General features: G+C 37.7%; 3 protein-coding genes across 6 annotated transcripts; 2 read left to right on the top strand and 1 right to left on the bottom strand.

Moving 5' to 3' along the window:
- Positions 1-515: 515 nt before the first annotated feature.
- Positions 516-3,352, top strand: LOC113276583. Of its 4 annotated transcripts, none has more exons than XM_026526206.1 (4): positions 516-691; positions 785-825; positions 1,181-1,714; positions 2,306-3,352. In XM_026526206.1, exons 3-4 carry the CDS (start codon positions 1,711-1,713, stop codon positions 2,788-2,790), a joined length of 489 nt encoding a protein of 162 aa, XP_026381991.1. In that variant the 5' UTR covers positions 516-691; positions 785-825; positions 1,181-1,710; the 3' UTR covers positions 2,791-3,352. The 4 variants fall into 4 exon arrangements, 1 of the variants encoding a protein (XP_026381991.1); XR_003324571.1 differs by having other exon boundaries at positions 517-691; positions 2,358-3,352; XR_003324570.1 differs by having other exon boundaries at positions 517-691; positions 2,372-3,352.
- A 2,838-nt stretch (positions 3,353-6,190) lies between these two features.
- On the top strand, positions 6,191-6,957 carry LOC113324632. The gene is made up of 2 exons (XM_026572933.1): positions 6,191-6,217; positions 6,457-6,957. The coding sequence occupies exons 1-2, from the start codon at positions 6,191-6,193 to the stop codon at positions 6,955-6,957; spliced, it is 528 nt and encodes a 175-aa protein (XP_026428718.1).
- A 2,814-nt stretch (positions 6,958-9,771) lies between these two features.
- LOC113324642 lies at positions 9,772-10,764 on the bottom strand. The gene is made up of 3 exons (XM_026572943.1): positions 10,572-10,764; positions 10,217-10,314; positions 9,772-10,101 (listed from the first exon to the last, which is right to left on the bottom strand). Exons 1-3 carry the CDS (start codon positions 10,762-10,764, stop codon positions 9,772-9,774), a joined length of 621 nt encoding a protein of 206 aa, XP_026428728.1.
- Between the last annotated feature and the right edge of the window lie 8,740 nt (positions 10,765-19,504).

Genomic DNA, 19,504 nt, shown 5'->3' on the forward strand with positions numbered 1-19,504 from the left:
ATTCCAATTGTGAATCGTTATCATTTACCGAAAATTCAAGATATACTCTTTGTTTTTGTTGAGCTAAAGATTCAGCAGCAATTCTTCCTTCACTTTTCATCCACCATTTTCACCAAAAACTTTCCTCTCAAAATTTTTCCTCCTTCTACTCTCACCTCACCCAAAATCAAATAATACACTGATCATTTAGCAAATAGTCTTATAAATTTTTTAATTTTAATTAACCGCTAAATCTAATTATAAAGGGTAGATTAAAAATTAGTTAAAATACATAGACAAGGGTGACCTTGATTTACTATTTAAATTCCGTTTTATCGTTTACTTGTATCCCAATTAATAAATGTATTCCCCAACTGCACTCATATCATCCAACTGGTGGACCAGTTCCTTCACCGTAGAATAGGACCCCAAAATTGGTACACCATTTTTGGTACACCATTAGATAATGCTTATCGCACCACATGACCTATGGGCAATTTTGTCCATTTGGATTTTCTAATAAAATCCACTTTTTCTCTTTCCTTTGTCTCTCCCTGCTTCACTTTCACTTACAGCACCACCGCCGCCAACTACAGCTGAAAAAAAAGGGTTGCAAATTGAATAACGGGTTTCCGTGGGATGATTCCGGTGGTGGAAGAAGGAACCCTCAGACAATTAAGAACGGCATTATAATATTTCCTCGCAAGATCAAGTAAGTAGGAAGTGGGTCTGTTGATTTTATTTTGGTTTTTAGGGGTTTTATTCTTTTTAGGGGTTTTCTGATTATTTTTTTTTGTTCTTGCAGCTGCAAGATATCCGATCATCTACAAAGACCTACACTCCAGGGTATAATACTGCTCTTTCATTTGTTGATTTCATGATTGGATTCATTTCTTGATTGTTGTTAGCTTCGTTGGGTTAATTGGTTCTGGTTATCTGTTGCTAAGCTTTATTTGTCTGGATTAGTTTTATAAATTGTTGTATTAATTTGTGTATTGGATTTATTGCTTGTCTATTGTGCAGTGGATGAGCTCTCTTCTGATCAATTTTATCAGTGAAATACTACTGCTTTACATATAAAAGGATTTTTTACTGGTTTATGGGTGTATAAATTCTGATCGGTGTACAAGCAGTCCTGCTTTACATTCTACTTCTAATGAGTAAAATGGCTGATATGGACTAATATTGCGCAATTCTTCAGGTATAGCTCTCATAGCTAGTTCTGGATTCTTCAAAGCAATCAAAGCAGAAGAAGATGAGGAAGGCAGATGAGTGGCGTTACAGCTTGATTTGTAGTTCACTTGGCTAGGAGACTGCAACAGACTTATCTATTATTCTCAAGGAAACTCGGTACAATTAAATGGCAAATGAAGAACTACTTAAGTGAGATGAAGATCATGTTAGCATCAACAACAAAGTCTACAGTTTTAGGTTTTAATTACATCAATAGGAAATGTGATAGGGTGTCCAACAAGCTAGCAAAACAACTTCTGGATTCTTGACAGCAACCAGCGCAGAAGAAGCAGAAGCTCTAGCGATGAGGAAGGCAGCTGCCTGGACTTTACATCTTGATTAACAGTTCTTTTGGATAGAAGGAGACTGCAACAGACTTATTTATTATGCTCAAGGGAAACTCAGCACAATTGGATTTATCTATTCTGCTTTTTTGGGTTTTAATTACATCAACAGGGTGTCTGACAAGCTAGCAGAATCAGCAAGTCAGAATCACGAATGGGTAACTGCTAGTTCTATGCCTCTTGTTTATCTTGAAGTTTCTTTTTCCTGACAGAATTTATTTAGAAATGAAGGGCGCTGATCCACTAGATGCTGTTTCAATTCCTAGTATAATCTTTAACAATGCTTTATCTTTGAGTATAACACAATTGTTGGGGGCTAATCCTCCATTAGCATATCTTTGAGTAAGCTTATGTAGAATAGATAAAACACAACTGTTGCAACCAATATAGCGTAGTTTCTCTTATCTTATGTATTTCCCTTTCCGGTTTAATGTATGGGTCTTTGAGAGCAAAAAAAGAAGAGAATACTACTGCTTTACATTCTACTTCTTAGGAGTAAAATGACGGATGATTTAGATGTTTCTTCTGCCTTTAATTTTATGTTTTGAATGCTCAGTGTAAATACGAATATATGTTGACTGGGAAATATTATCCAAATGAATTGAGTGAAGACAAACGTTGATTAATGGGGGGGCAGCAGTTTTTTCCCCACTTTAATACATTCATTTTTCCTACATGAAATCAAGCGTGACTACTAAACTTAAAGATTGCTGCTTTTTATTTAACTGAATCAATCTATGATTTTTCAGCATGTTACATAGATAATTTTGATGATGGCAATGATGATAATGACGGTAATAGCTTGTATTTGCAAGGTGGCACACCAGGTATCGTCCATGTGACGTCTGCAGGACAACCAAGGGTAGGACAGGAGCTTGCACGGCAGCAACACTTGCAACGCCTTACAAACCTGGATTCACCTATCGCGCACTTGTCGTTAACCACGGAAGCACCTAAATCTGCACATTCTTCCTTGCACCAATTTGTACAGTCGGCACAATTTGAGGTGATAAGTGTAGTTTCTGATTCAGTGTCCCCGTCTTGGCACTCACCGCCCGAAGGAGTTGGAGTTGGAGTCGGAGGAGGGGGAGATGGTGGTGGTGGAGGAGGAGATGGGGGTTTCGCACAACAACATTGGCAAAACACCGAAGGCGCCTCATTATATCGTCTACGAGGAGTGCAGGCTTTGTTAACCTGTTTAGTACCCATCCCTGAACATACACCTGCACAGTAGAATGTACAGATACTGCAATCTAGCGTTGGACTCCATGTCTCACTATTATATATGTCGTTCGGGCCGCATATGTTGGTATCCTGAGGAGATGCAACTTGCTCTACTGCAATAAACACAAAATATTCAGCCACACCGGATTGGAAAATATTAGTAACAAAATCACCTCAGGGTGATACTTACAGGAAGGCGAAATAGCGGCAACAACGACGTCACTGTTCTGTTCCGTAGACGCATAGACAAGAACAATGCAGAGCAGGAGAAATACAGCATTGACAACCAGAATAGATAAAAGCTTAGCCATTTTATGGCTGAATTTCTCTCAGAATACAGTATAGTGGAATAGCTGTTGATACTGATGCAGTTGTGTGCATAGGCCCTGCTTAAATAGATTTTTGAGGTAGGCTCCAGCCTCCAGCCCTGAAACAGATAACGGTGGATATGGTGTGTGGGATTTATTTATTGCATCGTATATATGCGGTGGCAGGGAAAAGTCACGCTCGTACAATCAATTATTCGCCTTTAATAATTCCAGCAACAAAGTGTCGTCATTTTCTTTTTCGCACATTTTTAACGTGGCGAAGCTTGAAATTGGATCTAACTCAGGCTTCTGATTCGGCACGAGCAACAGTTCGAACTGTTTGTGTTTTTCTTGGAGTCAGGTCTGATACTCGCACCCATTTAAGACAGGAAATAAAATGCCGTAGTATTAAACCATCGATTTCGAATAAGTTGAGATAGATTTGACTTAAAAACAAAACTCAACGAATATAGAGAGACAGTGTGAAGGGGTGTGCACCCTTGGATCCTGAATTTTTCGAAAATGCTTCTCATCCCCAAGACATTATATGTAACACATGACTAGCGGATTGATTTCATAAAACAGACTCCCCTGTATTCTCAAAGGATTTAAAATCTAAGGCAAAAATGATGACGGATAATCGGGAATTATTTTGGGTATACGTGGCACTGTTGTGAATTTTCATCTGCTGTACGGAAAAATTCATTCTCTTGATTCCAATCTCTAGCCTCAGACAGATTTTTTTAGCTTTATCCAATTTCTTCTACCGCATTTCACTACTACAAATGGACATTATGGGCGGTAAATGTGACAAAAATTGGGTAAGTAATTTCAGCTGTTGTTAGGGCTGTGCAAAAAAAAAAAAGACGGAATTTCATTCGTATCCGTCCGTAAAATTGTAAGTGAAATCTAATCCGCAAGAGCTATGGACCGAATACGGGTGGGATTTTCAAATCCGCACGTCTACCCGGTTATGGTTGGATTTTGCAATTCGCAGATTTACCCGGTTATGGTTGGATTTTGCAATTCGCAGATTTACCCGCACCGTAGGTTAGTAAGGGAATTTGATAGAAATATTAAGGATATTTCACCGAGTCTCATGAATAAAAATCTTGTACCCCATGATAGTCACTATAGCAGGTCTTAACTGGATTCAGGGTGTTAGGATTTCGTTATACCCACTGCATCATTTTAACTGACTTAATCCACAACCATGTCATATGTATGTCACATTCTGAATGGTGCGCTTGGCCATGGACCAGCTTCACACAGTGGTTCGCTTTACATTTTTTTGGTTGCGTTACTAATCTCAGTTTTATCTTATGTGTATGGGTGAGCAAAACTTAAAGATCTCGTATGTTTGGGGTGTTGATGACAGTATCCTTCTTTCCATTAGTACAATCAAGGTAAAAGGTTTCGGTTCATATCCAAAAATAGGAGGACTCAGAAACTAGTTCTCCCATGTATTATTTTGGGTTTTACTTTTACATTTTTTTTCTGTCTAAATCCGCGGTTAATCCGTATTCGGTCCGTATCATTCGCCGATCCACGGATTTGAAATCCACCAGTGATTGGAATTTTCCAAATCCGCAATTTTAACAGTTTGGACACGGGTGACCGCTAATCCGCAACCGTCTGTCCGTTGCACACCCCTAGCTGTTGTAGTTCGTCTTAAAAATTGTTGTTTTATTTCTGAACGCAGCAGGGTCAGAACTACATTAACTTCTCCTTACATAAGCCAGGCCCAAAGTCCAAAGCAATTTAGAATTTTGTATAGTTTTTAAGTTTTGTTAAGAAATCATACCTGAAAAATAGCCAGTGTTTTTAGGGGATACTGAAAAGAAATTAGAGACCAACAATAAAATAAAATAGGGTCACACAAATCCAAATTGAGTTCACCCGTTATCCTTTTCTTTCGTAATGGTAAAATTGTGCTTCAATAATCGGAAATTATACATGAATTCGGTAGTTACTGTATATTTAGTTATTGTTTGCAAAATTATTTGAATTTTTTTTCCCGAATTTGCATATAGGTTAGTTAACCACTCAATCATTCAATTTATAGTTCCAAATTATCTGGAAGGATCATACAAGTACATATTTTCTTCTTTGTATTAGAGGATCACCACGCTATGAGGTGTAAAAAGAAGAAGTCTGTTATCGGGACTGCAGACAGCTTAGTTTTTGGGAGCTTCACTGTGTCATGATCGTAACGTGTGTCGACAAATGGTTGTCTGATTTAGTGGACGTTGTTTTCATAGGGCTAGTCTCCTAGATGTAATGGTCTATACTGAACAGAGCAGAATGGACACACACTAGTTTATTCAACCTTGGTACTGGGGCTGCAAGGAATGGTAGAGGGACGACAAACCTAATAAGATAAAAAAGGGTCATTACGTGGTAATTCAAGTGCCCCTTATCAAATAAAATATGGAAATGACCAATTAGCCCTTATTTGTTAATAATCAAGATTATTGATTGATAATCAAGTTTAGTGTTTGATAATCAAGATTAGTGTGATAACTAATTTTCACTTATAATAACTCTAAAATCAGATTTTTAGAGTTAGAAAATAAAAATAAAAAGTTTAGAGGAGAGAAAAAAAAACTTATGTGATATTTGTGAAACTCTAGATTTTGATTCACTCAACCAAAATGAGTGATTTCAGTGGCAACTTTGAGGTGGGTGAATCTCTATATGATAGACAAAACAAGTACTACATACCTCTTGATGGAGATCCTGATATGGAGTATTTGTTAGATGGTAGAGATGTTTTAACCCAAGATGAAGGTCAATCTCAACCAATTGAAGAAATTAGCCAACAAAGTGGAGAACCAAACACTGGAAATGACCAGGTATACTTCTAAACTAGTTCCCATTAGTTTTTTGTTGCTCAAAATTCTCTAAAGTACGTAAAAATATCAAACTTTTAAAATTTTCAGAAGAACATACGGTTGGAATTGAGCTCATTACCAACCGTACCTAGTGGTTACGGTTCGTAACTTGATCAGTTACCAACCGTATGTTCTTCAATTTTGGGAAAAATACCAGTTACGGTTGGTTGAGAATTTTCGGTACCAACCGTAACTAATCATCCTATGCATGGCGGTATTTACTGCACCTAGTACGGTTGGTGTTTAAGAATTAGTTACCAACCGTATATTACTCTGTATGCTGGTACGGTTTGTGTTTAAGAATTAGTTACCAACCGTATATTACTCTGTATGATGGTTCGGTTGCTAAGTTTTTATCGTTACCAACCGTACCCAAGGTTCGGTTGGTAAGTTTTTATCGTTACCAACCGTACCTATAAACATATATTTGTTTTATTGCCTAGTTTAGAATAATGTTGGCATATTTTTTTCCAGCTCCTTGTTGTACCTCCTCCAATGGATGACCAACCTTTAGCAAATCAACTTCTCATCGAAAATTCTAGCTCTCACTATTTAACCGAGGAGACATGGGAGGAGAAAGACGATGCAAAGAAGTGGGCTAGAGAACGAGGCAAGTTGATTAGGTGTATCATAGTTTGTAATGGTACCACTAATAATAGTTCCTTTCAAATGGTTTGCGAGTGTAATGGAAAACATAAAAGTCACGCAAAAAAGGATACCTTGCAAGTAGAAAAGACAAAGAGGAAGAATACTAGTTTCAGTAAGAAGACAGGATGCCCCTTCAAGCTTCAGTTTAAAAGGAACAAGGCAAAGAGGTGGTTTTTGGAGAAAGTTGTATGTGGTAGTCATAACCACCCTATACCCCAGAGTTTGCTATCACACGCTTATGTTGGACGCCTTACCAAAGAAGAAGAGAATATCGTAGAATCACTGACACAAATTCGTATGAAGACGATTCATATCTCGCTCACTTAAAGGAAAGAAACCCTCAAAATGCTTCTAATTTGGATAATATCTACAATGCAAGAAAAAAATACGAGGCTAAGAAATGGGAACAAAGGCACGAAATGCAACAATTAAAGCATTTGGGGGAGATGCATAACTACTCCGTATTCCACGATGATAATGAGAAAGGACGAATAAGACATCTTTTGTTGGATAATCCCGAGTTTGTGAAGTTGTCACGGTGCTCTCATCAAATCCTTCTAATGGATTGCACATACAAAACCAACAAGTTTGAGATGCCATTGTTGAACTTTGTCGGGCAAACTTCTACCAATGCTCCTTTTAGTGTTGGTTTTTGCTTCTTGAAAGATGAGCTCGAAGGGAGCTATGTGTGGGCATTGAACCAAGTGAAGCTATTCTACGTAGAGGGATATACTCCAAAGGTCATTATTACCGACAAGGAACAAGCTTTGTTGAATGCAATAAGGAGGGTTTTCCCGGAAGCTCATAACCTTCTTTGCACGTTCCACTTGTGGAAAAGTATTGAAACTAAGTGCATGCGCCTTGTCCGTCCAACCAAAAAGGTGAAATGGATAGAATAAAGAAACTACCGTTACATAAACAAGATGAATCCAAAGAGAAATTTAAGAAGGATGACAAGTTGGCGGAACTAAAATGGGAAAGTTTTAAAACGGAGTGGAAAGCCTTGACCTATTCTATCACCGTGGATGAATATGAGGATAGAGCTCGTATGTTAGTGGCTCGTTGGAAAAAAGTTTATCCAAGTGTTGTGAAGTATTTGTTGGATAATTGGTTGGATCCGCACAAAGATAAGTTCATATCGGCGTTCACTAACCAATATAAGCACTATGACAACCAAGCTACAAGTACAGCGGAGTCATCTCACAACCGGTAGAAGAAGAAACTTCATAGTTGTAATGGTGGGTTAGTTACGTTATTCGAAGCCATGCATTCGTATTTTCTCCGTGATCACGATAGAGTTACGGAGTCTTTTGAAAAAAGCAAGTGCAAGCAACACACCAAATGGTTAGACAATAAGTGGCTAAGAGGAATTACACATCAAGTTTCGCACAAAGCCATTGAGAAGATAATGTATGAATTCCAACATTATGAATGGGGCGATTATGAAGATAAATCCATAAGACGAAAGTCATAACTAACAACACACAACTAAGATAAAACCATAACTAAGCATGGCGGCCGCCACGACCCCTTTTGTTGGTGCTACCACCACCACAAGTTTTGGGACCACCGCGAGTTTTAGGACCACCGCGACCGCGACCACCTCTTCATCTATGGCCCACCCCGCTCTCCTCCTCTTCATCATTTGTCTCTTCGCTGCCAGGTGAAGGTTGACGACGGCTACTACTCGCACCTCCAAGAGAGTCTCTACTCCTCTTTGAACCTCGTTCTTCCATGACCAACCCTTCGTACAATTCTTCCATGTTTGGATTATGCAAGTTCCTTATTTGGTCTTGCAAGATCTTTTTTTGAGGAGCTTTAATCACACCATTACTACATATGCATGATGTCATGCTATTTGCCAAAGCTTGTCCTCGCTCTTTCTATTGACATGTCAAAAAGAGTGTTAAGAGATTATTTCATAATATACAATAATCTTGAAATCCAAAGTCATGAGGATAACAAAATTACGTACCGACATGAAGTATAGCTTCTTCCAAGACAAACCAAATAGACCCGTTTTCTCTTTGGTCTCATCAACTGCCTTCCTTTGTGTTACAGCCTTTTAAATAGCTTGTTGTGCCTCCGGATCATTATTGATCACATATGGATGACCAAAATAAGTATACCAAGTCATGTAATCAGCAGCGGCTTCTTTGGTGTTGATACAAGGAATTGCCTCTCCCACTGCGAGTTGGTATATTTTTTCATGGCGATTGTTCCAAGCATCAACCGTCGGAGTTGGGCGGTAGTTGAGTACAATGGTGGGGCCTTTTGTCTCGGATCCTTCCTTGGATAATTTGAAGTTTTCTTTGATAGACCTTACTTGAATATAACCAATTTGGCGTAGAATGCGACGAGGATTGGTCATAACGTAACCTTTGGGATGATACAATGGTCCGTTGTAGCCTGCAGTCTCTGTGAACCTACGAACATCAACTCCATTGTGGATCCTCACATAAGGGTCAAAGATAACATCTTCAACAGCGAAAGCATCTATTTGCTCCCTCATTCGAATGATCTTGTCGTCTTTGAACCTTTGTTGTTTACCAGTGAACATGAACTTCTTTCCCGTAGGGCCATAATCATGTGGTTCCCAATTAGTAGGAGGGGACAAGCTAGGAAAGTGGTCATAAACCCATGCCTAAAAAAAACCGAGTATAAACTATTGCCTCATGACTAAAAATATAACAAACCATCATATAATTGAATAAAAATGTAACCAAACTTACCATTAGAATCGTAACATTCCCGGCAATTTCAGTAGCTCCAACCCTCGAGGCTTTTCTTAGGCTATCAAGTAGATATGCAAGGGTGGAAGTGGCCCACGAATAGTTTTTGATGTCCAAATTCTTCAACAATTGTAGATAATGAACATTCACCCGATTTCCCGAGTTGTCGGGAAATAATACGGTCCCAAGAGAATACAACAAGTAAGATGTGGCTGTACGCTTAGTTGTTATTTCATCAATCACCTCACCTGCCTTTTCCCTCTTGAACGTTCCTTTAAACTTTTTTCTCAGATTCTTCAACATTAGCTTTTTCAACGGGTTTTTTAGTTTATGTGGTTCCTTTGGGTCACAACCACCAGCCAACTTAAACTTCATCTCAGTTTCATCTTTCCCCCACCCAAGTGTTTCTTCAAGAAGAGCCGTAAAGGTCAGTCCAAGCCATGTTGTTGTTGAAACCTTCAAATACTGATTGTCCTTCAACTTCAAGGTCAATAATTTTCTTCACATCGTCCGGTGTTATTGTCATCTCTCCAAATGGAAGATGAAATGTATCAGTTTCAAGCCAATATCGTTCCCTAAAGGCAGAGACCACAACACTATCGTACTCCGTTTGGAAATTGAGGATTCCGGGCCCTAATCCTGTACTAACCACTAGATCTCGAACCAAAGCACATTCTTTACTTAATGCCCAATGTTTAGCCCTTTGACGCTTGAGCAATTTTGTGCATCTTGCGTGGTCCTAAAAACACAAATATACAAAAATATTAACACATATTGGTGAACTGAAATAAACAAACAAAATGGATCACAATCAGTTAAAAATTGAATGCTAAGAAAAACAAGAAAAATCATACCCTTGTCTGACATACTTTTACGGCCCAGGAATCTTTATAACCAAATAAGATTGAAGACTTATCTGGAGCCTCTCCCCAAAGCATTTTGTTCTTATTCGCTAGCAACAACAGTTCTTTTCCTTTAGGAATATGCATCCCTTTCGGTGCGGTCTCCTTTCTCGGCTTCTTTTCTTTTTTTTTTTTTGCCTTGGAGGTGCATAAACAACTACCTCTTTTCCTTTGGTATTTTCTCCCTCTTCATCATTTTCTTCCTCTTCCATTTCTTCATTATTCTCTTCATCTTCCTCCTCTACATCATTTGCTTCCTCTTCCTCCTCTTCATCATTTGATTTCTCTTCCTCCTCTCCACCATCACCGGTTTCTTTAGATTCTTCTTTAGCTTCATCATTATTAGTTCCTTCCTCTTCAATTTCATTTACATTTCCTTCACGGTTAGTTTCAACTCTAACCTCTTCTTGATCATTATGTTCCACTCCTTCTAACTCAGCTACAGATTGAGCCACAGTTTGCTCCCTCAACTGAATTTCAAACCTATTCTTCTTCTTCATCTCATCCTTGTGGATACCTCTATTTTGAAATCCTAAATGTTTGTCACCACAAGGGGTGGGCGTATGATCAATCGGGGTTAAGTTATTTCCTCTCTTTTTCCTACACAAGCATTACAATTGATTGATTAACTAAAATAATAACAAATAATATGGAAAAAAAAACACAAATATATTCCTGAGTAGACTAAAGTACGGTTGGTAACCTGCATCAAGTTACAAACCGGACCCAAGTACGGTTCGTAACTTGGGTTTCCATACCAACCGTACCCAACATCGGTTGGTAATTCAACAAATATTTGTAACCGAACATAACAAAACATACACAGGACAATATACGATTGGTAATGTGATTTAAGTTACAAACCGGACCCAGGTACGGTTAGTAACTTAAATAACATTCCAACCGTACCCAACTTCGGTTGGTAATTCAACAAATATTTGGAACCGAACATAACAAAAAATACACAGGAAAATATACGGTTGGTAATGTGCTCTAGGTTACAAACCGTACCTCTGGTACGGTTGGTAACTAACGTTTCGCTACGAACCGTACCTAAACCTAACTCTCAATTTTTTCAAGGTACGGTTCGTATTTGGGTTGAAACCAACCGTATGTTCTTCAAATTTTGCAGGTACGGTTGGTATGTGGGTTATTTCCAACCGAACGTCACATGCAAGTTTCAATTCCCAGTTTCAATTTCGATCTAAAACTCTAATTTTTCATACAAAACTAACTTAAATCAAACACAATAGACCAAATACTAACTGGGTTTTTCGAAACTTACCTTATATAAGTCATTGTGCATGATTTTGATGGTTGAGGAGTTTCAAATTGATTTTCTTGACCTAATGGAGGATTTGGTTTATTAGAACCGCTACAATCTTCAGCAATATGCTTCTTCGACATTTCTAATATAGTTTCAAATCAACGATTATCAATTTTTCAACTCGCCGATTAATCGAACAAGAACGATGGAAATAAGTTTTAATGGTGGTGGAGAAGAGGAGAAGAATATGAAGTTTAAAAACAAAACTGTTTTGAAAATCAGTTTTAATTGGGTTAATAATGGGGAAGGACAATTCAGTCTTTCCAACCACAAAAACAAGGATAAATTAGTCCATTTGAGGTGAAAAGGGTAATCTGATCAATTAACAACCCCCATAGGACACCCCCTAATCAATTAGAGGGACATTGCTATCACCCTTGCCGCCCCTCGACCATTCCTTGCCGCCCCTATACCAAGGTTATTTATTGCTTATTATCGGCTTCTTAAATTATGGATAAGGGGTTTTGCGATTAAATAGCACAAACAGCTTCATAATTTGGAATAGGGCAACAAGAGATGTCTTTGAAATTTGAATTAACGGTAACAAATAAGTGATGTACTGATTTTTGTTTGGCTATATCACATCACACTAACCACCAGAACATAATTCCCACCATTGAACTGTTTGTATTTATATCCGCTATAATGGAATTAACAACGAACAAACTGATTAAGACATGCTTAGTTTTGCTTATTATTAGTGCGAAGTCAATTTGGCGTTAGATGAATGCAAATGACAAGTCTAATCCAAACTTATTTGAAAAATGAAAATTTCAATCCCCACCACATACAGGCCACGCCAATTTCTTATCAACTTAGACGGCAATAATTTTTATTTTTTTTATTGCAGTTCTTTTAATGTCGGTAAGCAGCTATTGCTCAAGCAGTAGCTGAACGGGTCAGACGACCCGTTTTATTTTTAGGGGCGATTCAAAAGAAATTAGGGGCGATATTTTTATTCCCAACACATAGATGTGGTTATTGTTAAAGTCTATGGACATCCAACTCAAAACCAATTGGCAATGAGTGGAGAGGCCCTATAAGATTATAAACCGTATGATCTTAAATAGCCCAACCATGTGGGACTAATAATCTCAACACGCCTCCTCACGTGTAGCCTCGGCGGGTCTTACAAACACGTGGACAAAAATTAAATCGGGTGACGCGGAGTAAGGGCGCGGTCAAAGACTCGTCGCAGATATAGCCTGCTCTGATACCATGTTAAAGTCTGCGGGAATACAACTCAAAACCAATTGGCAATGAGTGGAGAGGCCCTATAAGATTATAAACCGTAGGATCTTAAATAACCCAACCATGTGGGACTAATAATCTCAACAATTATGTCCTGATAGTCGGAATATACCTATATACCCTTTTAAAATTTGTAGTTTAGTATTGGTTTTATCAACCGATTATGATTGTGTTTTTCCTTTCTTTGTTTAGAGATCACAATCGGTAGGCAATAAACATCATGAAACCATCGATTCTGAAAACAGAGAAATCCAAAATTCCATTGGTTTTTGGAATTTTTGAATATGGGGCGACTACCATAATCGGTAGATAATCCATACCACGAGACTACCGATTGTACAATCGGTAGGCAATAAACATCGTGAAACTACCGATTGTGAAAACAGTGAAATCAAAAATTCCATTGGGTTTTGAAAAATTTGAATTTGGGGTTGCTATCATAATCGGTAGATAATGAACATCACTAAACTACCAATTGTACAATCTGGAAGCAATAAACATTAAGAAACTACCGATTGTGAAAATAGAGAAATCCGAACTTCCAATGGTTTTTGAAAATTTTGAATTCGGGGTACAACTACAATCGGTAGATAATACATATCATGAAACTACCGATTGTATAATCGGTAGTTTATGAACATCACGAAAAATCGAAAACTCACGACCGATTATGTTTGTGTTGAGAATTCGAAAATCTAAGGATTTTGGCACAATCTAATTTTTGGGCTACATTGTAAACGGAAACCAATTAAATGTCATTTGCTACCGATTATAGATATATTTTGGCTCAGTAGATATGGTACTCCATTATCTACTGATTCTGGGATGTTCTCAATCATGCGAAATTAGAATTTCCTTTATAGAAAAATTACTCCTGATTGTGAACTTAACTACCGATTATGAAAATGCATATTAGCCATTTAGAAAATTCGGAAATAAGGGATGGCTTAGTTTTACGTTTGGGTGACCCGATTTTGTCTTATTAATCGCCCATAATTCTCTTGGTGTCGCCCCTAAATATGCCATGCTGTTAATTACAAGTTTACAACTAATCATGAGATGTCATAAGTGTTTTTCTGTAACAGTCTGCGTAGGATTACTACACGTGTATGGTTGTCGTTCTTCGCTGAAACTTTCTCTCTGTATTTAATATCCTGTATGGACATCTCTTTTGCTTAATGAATAATTTAGTTTCAATCTTTCTGAGTGTTACCAACATTTAGTTTTTGGTAATTGATTTTATGATTAGCTCGTGGAAAGAGATATAAATTCGTTATTTTCGGATATATTTCTCATGCAATATTAGCTTTGAATAGATAGACGAGAAGGAAAGGAAATTAAAACAAGTTTTGAATTTCCATATATACATGTCTATTGTTTTTCTAGGCAAGTTATATCTTTTATTATGTAAGCTTCGTTAGCACAGTACCAAATCTTTATTAACTATACCTTTATGTGTACTTTTCGTATTGTAATTGTAATCCCGAGATAATAGGATGCATAACGAATAATGCAGATAATTATATTTTATTTTTCTTATCAATTATATCATTGAGAAAATATGATGCATTACGAGTAATGCAGACAATTTTCATAATTTCAAGTAATTATGGTGTCATATAAATTGAAAAGTATTTTGGGCCTACCAATAAAAGTAATATTTTTTTTTGGGCCTTAGCCTAAATTCCCCCTTGGCTTTCGTAGTTTATCTTAAAAGTTAGTTATTTTTGAAAGCTGTTTTTAGGCATACCCAATAATTTCTAGGCATACCAAACCACTAGTACTAACTTGGGTGACCTTATAAGGGGTACCCTATGGGTGTTCAATTATCTATATGCCCTTAAATATTTTAAATTACTAATCTATCCCTAACCCTAATACAAAAACCTAAAATCAATAAACACAAAAATCAGTTTTATTCACCTTCTTCTTCCTCTCCACACCAGCCGAACCCACTTCTTCTTCTCCATTTTTTTCATCGTATCATCGCCGAAATTTAATCGTCGATTCGTGAAAATTTAGTCGACGATTAAAATCATCTTTATAATGGGTTGTCGTAAGCAAGTATCTCGTTCTAATCGATCTAATGAAGAACCTATTGAAGAATAAGAAGATTTAGAGAGTGAAGAAAAAACTCAAAATCGACCACAAAATCAACCGGAAGAAGAGATTGAAGAAGAACCAACTCCGGAAATGAGAATAAGAAGGTTAATTCTACAAACCCATCTCGTATTTGATGTTTTTGATTGCTATGATAGATTTAATTCGTCAAAAACATGTTTGTGCGTCGGTTACAGGGTATGGTTCGGCGTAAAAAAAACCTTAGATGTGCGCCGAGCTGTTCTTGAAACTGAACCCTGAAAGTGCATATGAACGGTTCGGCTTAAATCTGAAATCCGTTTTGAGCCGAACTTAATAACACAAAGCCTTATATTTAGGATCGGCTTATTCGATGTTGTTAGTTTTGTGCCGAATAAGTGTTGTTTGAATTTCAGAAATTTTGCATGTGCTTAGGATCGGCTTGTATGGTTGTATTAGTTTTGCGCCGATTAATGTTGTTTGAATTTCATGAATTCTGCATGTGTAGGATCGGCTTATTTGTATGACACCATTTTGCGCCGAATAAATGTTTCAATTCATAAGTCTAGATTCGGCTTATTCGATAATATTAGGGTTGCGCCGAATATCATTGTTAAAATTCCATAAATTTTTTACAAGTGTATAGTATCGGCTTATTTCTATGATATCATGTTGCGCCGAATACATGTTTGATTTCATAATCATAGGTTCGGCTTATTGGATAGTATCGGTTGTGAGCCGAATATTTAATATCGGCTTATAATTATTTTGTAGTATGAGTTATTTCGGCTCATATGTGTTATTTCGAGAAAATTTCAAGACTTGGTTCGGCTCATATGTGTTATTTCGGGTCAGCCGATCCTTCTTATTTGTTGACAAGTTTTTGGCATTTCAAATCCATTTTTCATATAGTTTGTATCCCTTTGTTGTTCGAAGAATACTTTTAACTTTCACTACACCATTTTTTCCGATTCGAAACGGTTATTGAGCGTTACGAATCGGGGTTGTAACTGTTCCGGACCGTTACGAAAAGGGGTGCTACCATTTTTTGTAACGGCCCAGCAGCCGTTACGATTTTTTTTTGTAACGGCTCTTGTAACAGCGTAGAGCCGTTACTACGTGGCACTGTCGTAACATGCGAGAGCCGTTACAAATTTATTTAGTAACAGATCGTTGTAACAAGCTGAAGCCGTTACGAATTTTTTGCAACAGTAAAAAAATTACTGCCGGTCAACCTTGACCTGGTCAAAATCAGTCAGCAATGACCAATTTTGACCAGGTCAAGGTTGACCGGCAGCTCATTCTCGGCCGGAATACGCCGGAATTCAAAATAACCACCTGCATATACCTTTAATTTATCCTTCACAATCAACATTATTTTTTTTCAATCAAATTCATGTCCATTCAATCAATTCTAATCACATTCAAATGGATTCATACAAAGGATTCATACAAAATAGAACCTAAATTATTCTAAGTATCAAATAGTAGGGGAATGTATACAAATTCCCATAAGTATCAGTTCATAGAAATTCCTATGTTCACAAATTTATATAACTGAGACTGTACATAGAAACTTACTGCAAATTTTCTATGTTCACAGCTAGAGCTGATAAACCAACTTGAAGCTGCAAATTTTAAGACTTCAAGTTCGAAATCCATGCATAAAGTTATAGATGAAAAGTATCTGCTAAGTTTAAACTTCCTAAGCATATATACCAACTTATGTTAAAAGCAGAAAAAACTTTCAAAAAAATATAAATTGGGGAGAAGAACAATGAGAAATACTTACTGTGGTTTTGTAATAAGAACAAGCCCATGATTTAGTCATCAAGAGCTTCAACTGAAATTGCAACCAATGATCCAGGCCATTATTGCAATTGGTCCTGATACAAACCAAAGTCCATAAGCTCTCTCGCACGCGCAACAAACAAAAGTCCCGTAAGAAACATGGAATCTAGAAATATACAAGTTAAGTACTTACCCGGTATTCTAGCAGGTACACAAGTTGATGCCAATCCAGCTGTAGTTCACTTCCCACCAGCATAATACCTCGCAAGTATAAATTGAAGGTCAGAAACCACGCCTCTTAAACTTTATAGTACAAATATAACCAAGTGAAGTAATTACCAGGGACTGATATTTCCCCGGCTGGCTACTGCTGCTTCAGCTGACCTTGCGAGAAGTCCCCTGTGCATTCACATATAACAGAACAAAATCCACCCACACATAAACAAATAAATGATGAACTGAAAGTGCATATCCATTCATAAGCCGGTTTATGTTCACATAATTCAGGAAAAAGTTACATCGGACAAAAAAAGTTGCTTCAAGTAAAGATATTCTTATGCACAACTGCATAAGAGTATGCGTATGAGTCAGCATACATACAAAAGTGTGAACTGCAAAAAAAAACGGGAAAATAAGCCTAAATACTTGTTATGCAGCACTGCAGAAGTTGCTTCAAGTAAATCTATTCTTATGCACAACTGCATAAGAGTATGCATATCAGTCAGCATACATACAAAAGTGTGAACTGGAAAAAAAAAGGAAAATAAGCCTAAAAACTTGTTATGCACGTATGCATAAGAGCATACGTAAAAAAGTTTGAACTGCATAAAAAGACCAAAAAGAACCATATGAGTTGAGGCAGATACCACGCGATGCTCAAAAAGGTTGACACATCAAAAAGAAAGAGATGGTGTGTCGTAACTTGAGAGGCACATCTTTGGATGAAGCACATATCCTCCAATTCCAACGTCTCTGAAGGTCGCTGCATACTTGTTGGCACTCACAGTTATTGCATCTGGCTTGGAAATAGTATCGATACACACCTTGGCAAGATGTAAGGGTACAGGATCTCCGTGAATTATTTCTCCTAAACCACCAGTACAGATGTTACCAGTTGCAACCACTTGACCCTCGAAGTTCAGTAATGAACAACGCGGCATGCCATGTACTCCTGATGCAGCTGGTGAACTCGTCGCAGCTTGTGGAGATGATAGAGGTGAAGCAGAAATACCCTGTGGAGATGATAGAGGTGAAGCAGAAACACCCTGTGGAGATGGAGCTTTTGAGGTGTTGGCCAAGTTTGAGCCAACTGATGCTGGCATTGCAGATTGGATATCTTGAACTATGTGGCATAATTTGCCAAGTCCTTCGATTAGAACCCCCACCTTTCCACCTAGTTCTTCCACCATTTGAGTAACACCACCCTCCTTCTGTTTCAACTCATTGACCTTGTGACGCGCAGGAGCAGAAAGTTGGACTTGTGTACGAGATACAAGTCCAAGAGAACGAGCCCGTCCTCTAGTATCCTTTCCAAAAGCCGCAGCAAGTGCACAAAGTTCCTCTACTGGAAGACCTGCATCCAGTTTTTCTTTGATCTCTTCTTGCGCCTTCTTCAGCTTATCCTGTTGTGCCAAGCATAACAATCGAGAAAATTATAATATGTTTAACTAAAAACAATGAGAAGACTTGAAATAACTGAAAAGTGAACTGACTCACAGCATATGGCTGGGCGCTAGGTAAGATTGAACCACTCTCTTGTGTATGAGCTTTAAGCCACACATCCTCAGGACTGATCTCTACACCAGGATTCTCGGCCTCCTACATTTACAGAGATCAAGACGAGTTGTGAATATATCAGAGTTTGAGGCATTATTGAAATACAACAGAGATGGGGAAAATTGTGAATGTAGAAGAGATCGAGAAAACTTACGTACCAATTCAGCTCTGACCAAACAATGAGGTTTGCGACCGGAACAATGTGTGTAGCCATATTGTTGTCTTTTCCGCTTATGGTCAATTCTACTTTGCGCTGCCTTTTCTTCTTTTTCATTCTCACAAAATTTTATCCAATCCTCTTCTCTTACAGTTGGTGGAACATGTAGAATCCTTTCTTCATGAGTAGGGTACAAATCATAATGATCGGTACGTAACTCAGTTTTAAATCTCCTCCATGGACCAGCCATGGACTTCTGAACAATATCCTTCGATGTTTCAGGGATATTAAATTCGTCCTGTAAAGTCAGATCTCATTAATGGCTTACTGAGGATACAACCACTATAAAAGAAGTTAAAGGAGTGAACAACAACTGAGGATACAACCCTCATTAAGGTAAGTTTTGTACCTTAAGGGTATTCCAAACATCATCCTTATGCTTCTGAGGCACAAGCTTCCAGTTTTTGTATGAAACAAGCACATGTGTACGAACCAATGAGCCCTTCCGGTGACCAGCTGTCGTGCAGTTCCTGGAAACTGGTTGTCCATACTCATTGACGACTACTGCTGCCATATCCTGGAAAAAAAAACAAACATCATGAAAGAAAATATTGCACAAGAGAAAACAGATCACAGAACAAGCGAATGAAACAAATAACACCTCTCAAATAATAAGCGATCAAATAAAACAAAACAAAAGCAAAACAAAGGCAGTCTTTCTTTTTATAGATATTCGTGAAGCGCAACACATTGCAAAGGTGGCATCGGTTTCATTTCAAATAGAACCAATTGAAAACAACTTTTTGAAATTCTCATTGTCAGTAAGAACTGATTGATAAGCTGTAGGAACTTCAAATTT

The sequence above is a fragment of the Papaver somniferum genome, chromosome 1, assembly GCF_003573695.1.
Source record: "Papaver somniferum cultivar HN1 chromosome 1, ASM357369v1, whole genome shotgun sequence".
NCBI classification, from domain to species: Eukaryota; Viridiplantae; Streptophyta; class Magnoliopsida; order Ranunculales; family Papaveraceae; genus Papaver; species Papaver somniferum.

What these genes read in the sequence shown, in the direction of transcription:
- LOC113324632 (XM_026572933.1), top strand. Translation starts at nt 6,191, where the DNA reads ATGGCGGTATTTACTGCACCTAGTACG. An exon ending in TATTTACTGCACCTAGTACG is followed by an intron (nt 6,218 to 6,456) that starts GTTGGTGTTTAA and finishes ATTTTTTTCCAG; the next exon opens with CTCCTTGTTGTACCTCCTCC.
- LOC113324642 (XM_026572943.1), bottom strand. Translation starts at nt 10,764, where the DNA reads ATGAAGAAGAAGAATAGGTTTGAAATTCAGTTGAGGGAGCAAACTGTG. An exon ending in AGAAGAATCTAAAGAAACCG is followed by an intron (nt 10,315 to 10,571) that starts GTGATGGTGGAG and finishes TGTTGTTGCTAG; the next exon opens with CGAATAAGAACAAAATGCTT. An exon ending in TAAAAGTATGTCAGACAAGG is followed by an intron (nt 10,102 to 10,216) that starts GTATGATTTTTC and finishes TTGTGTTTTTAG; the next exon opens with GACCACGCAAGATGCACAAA.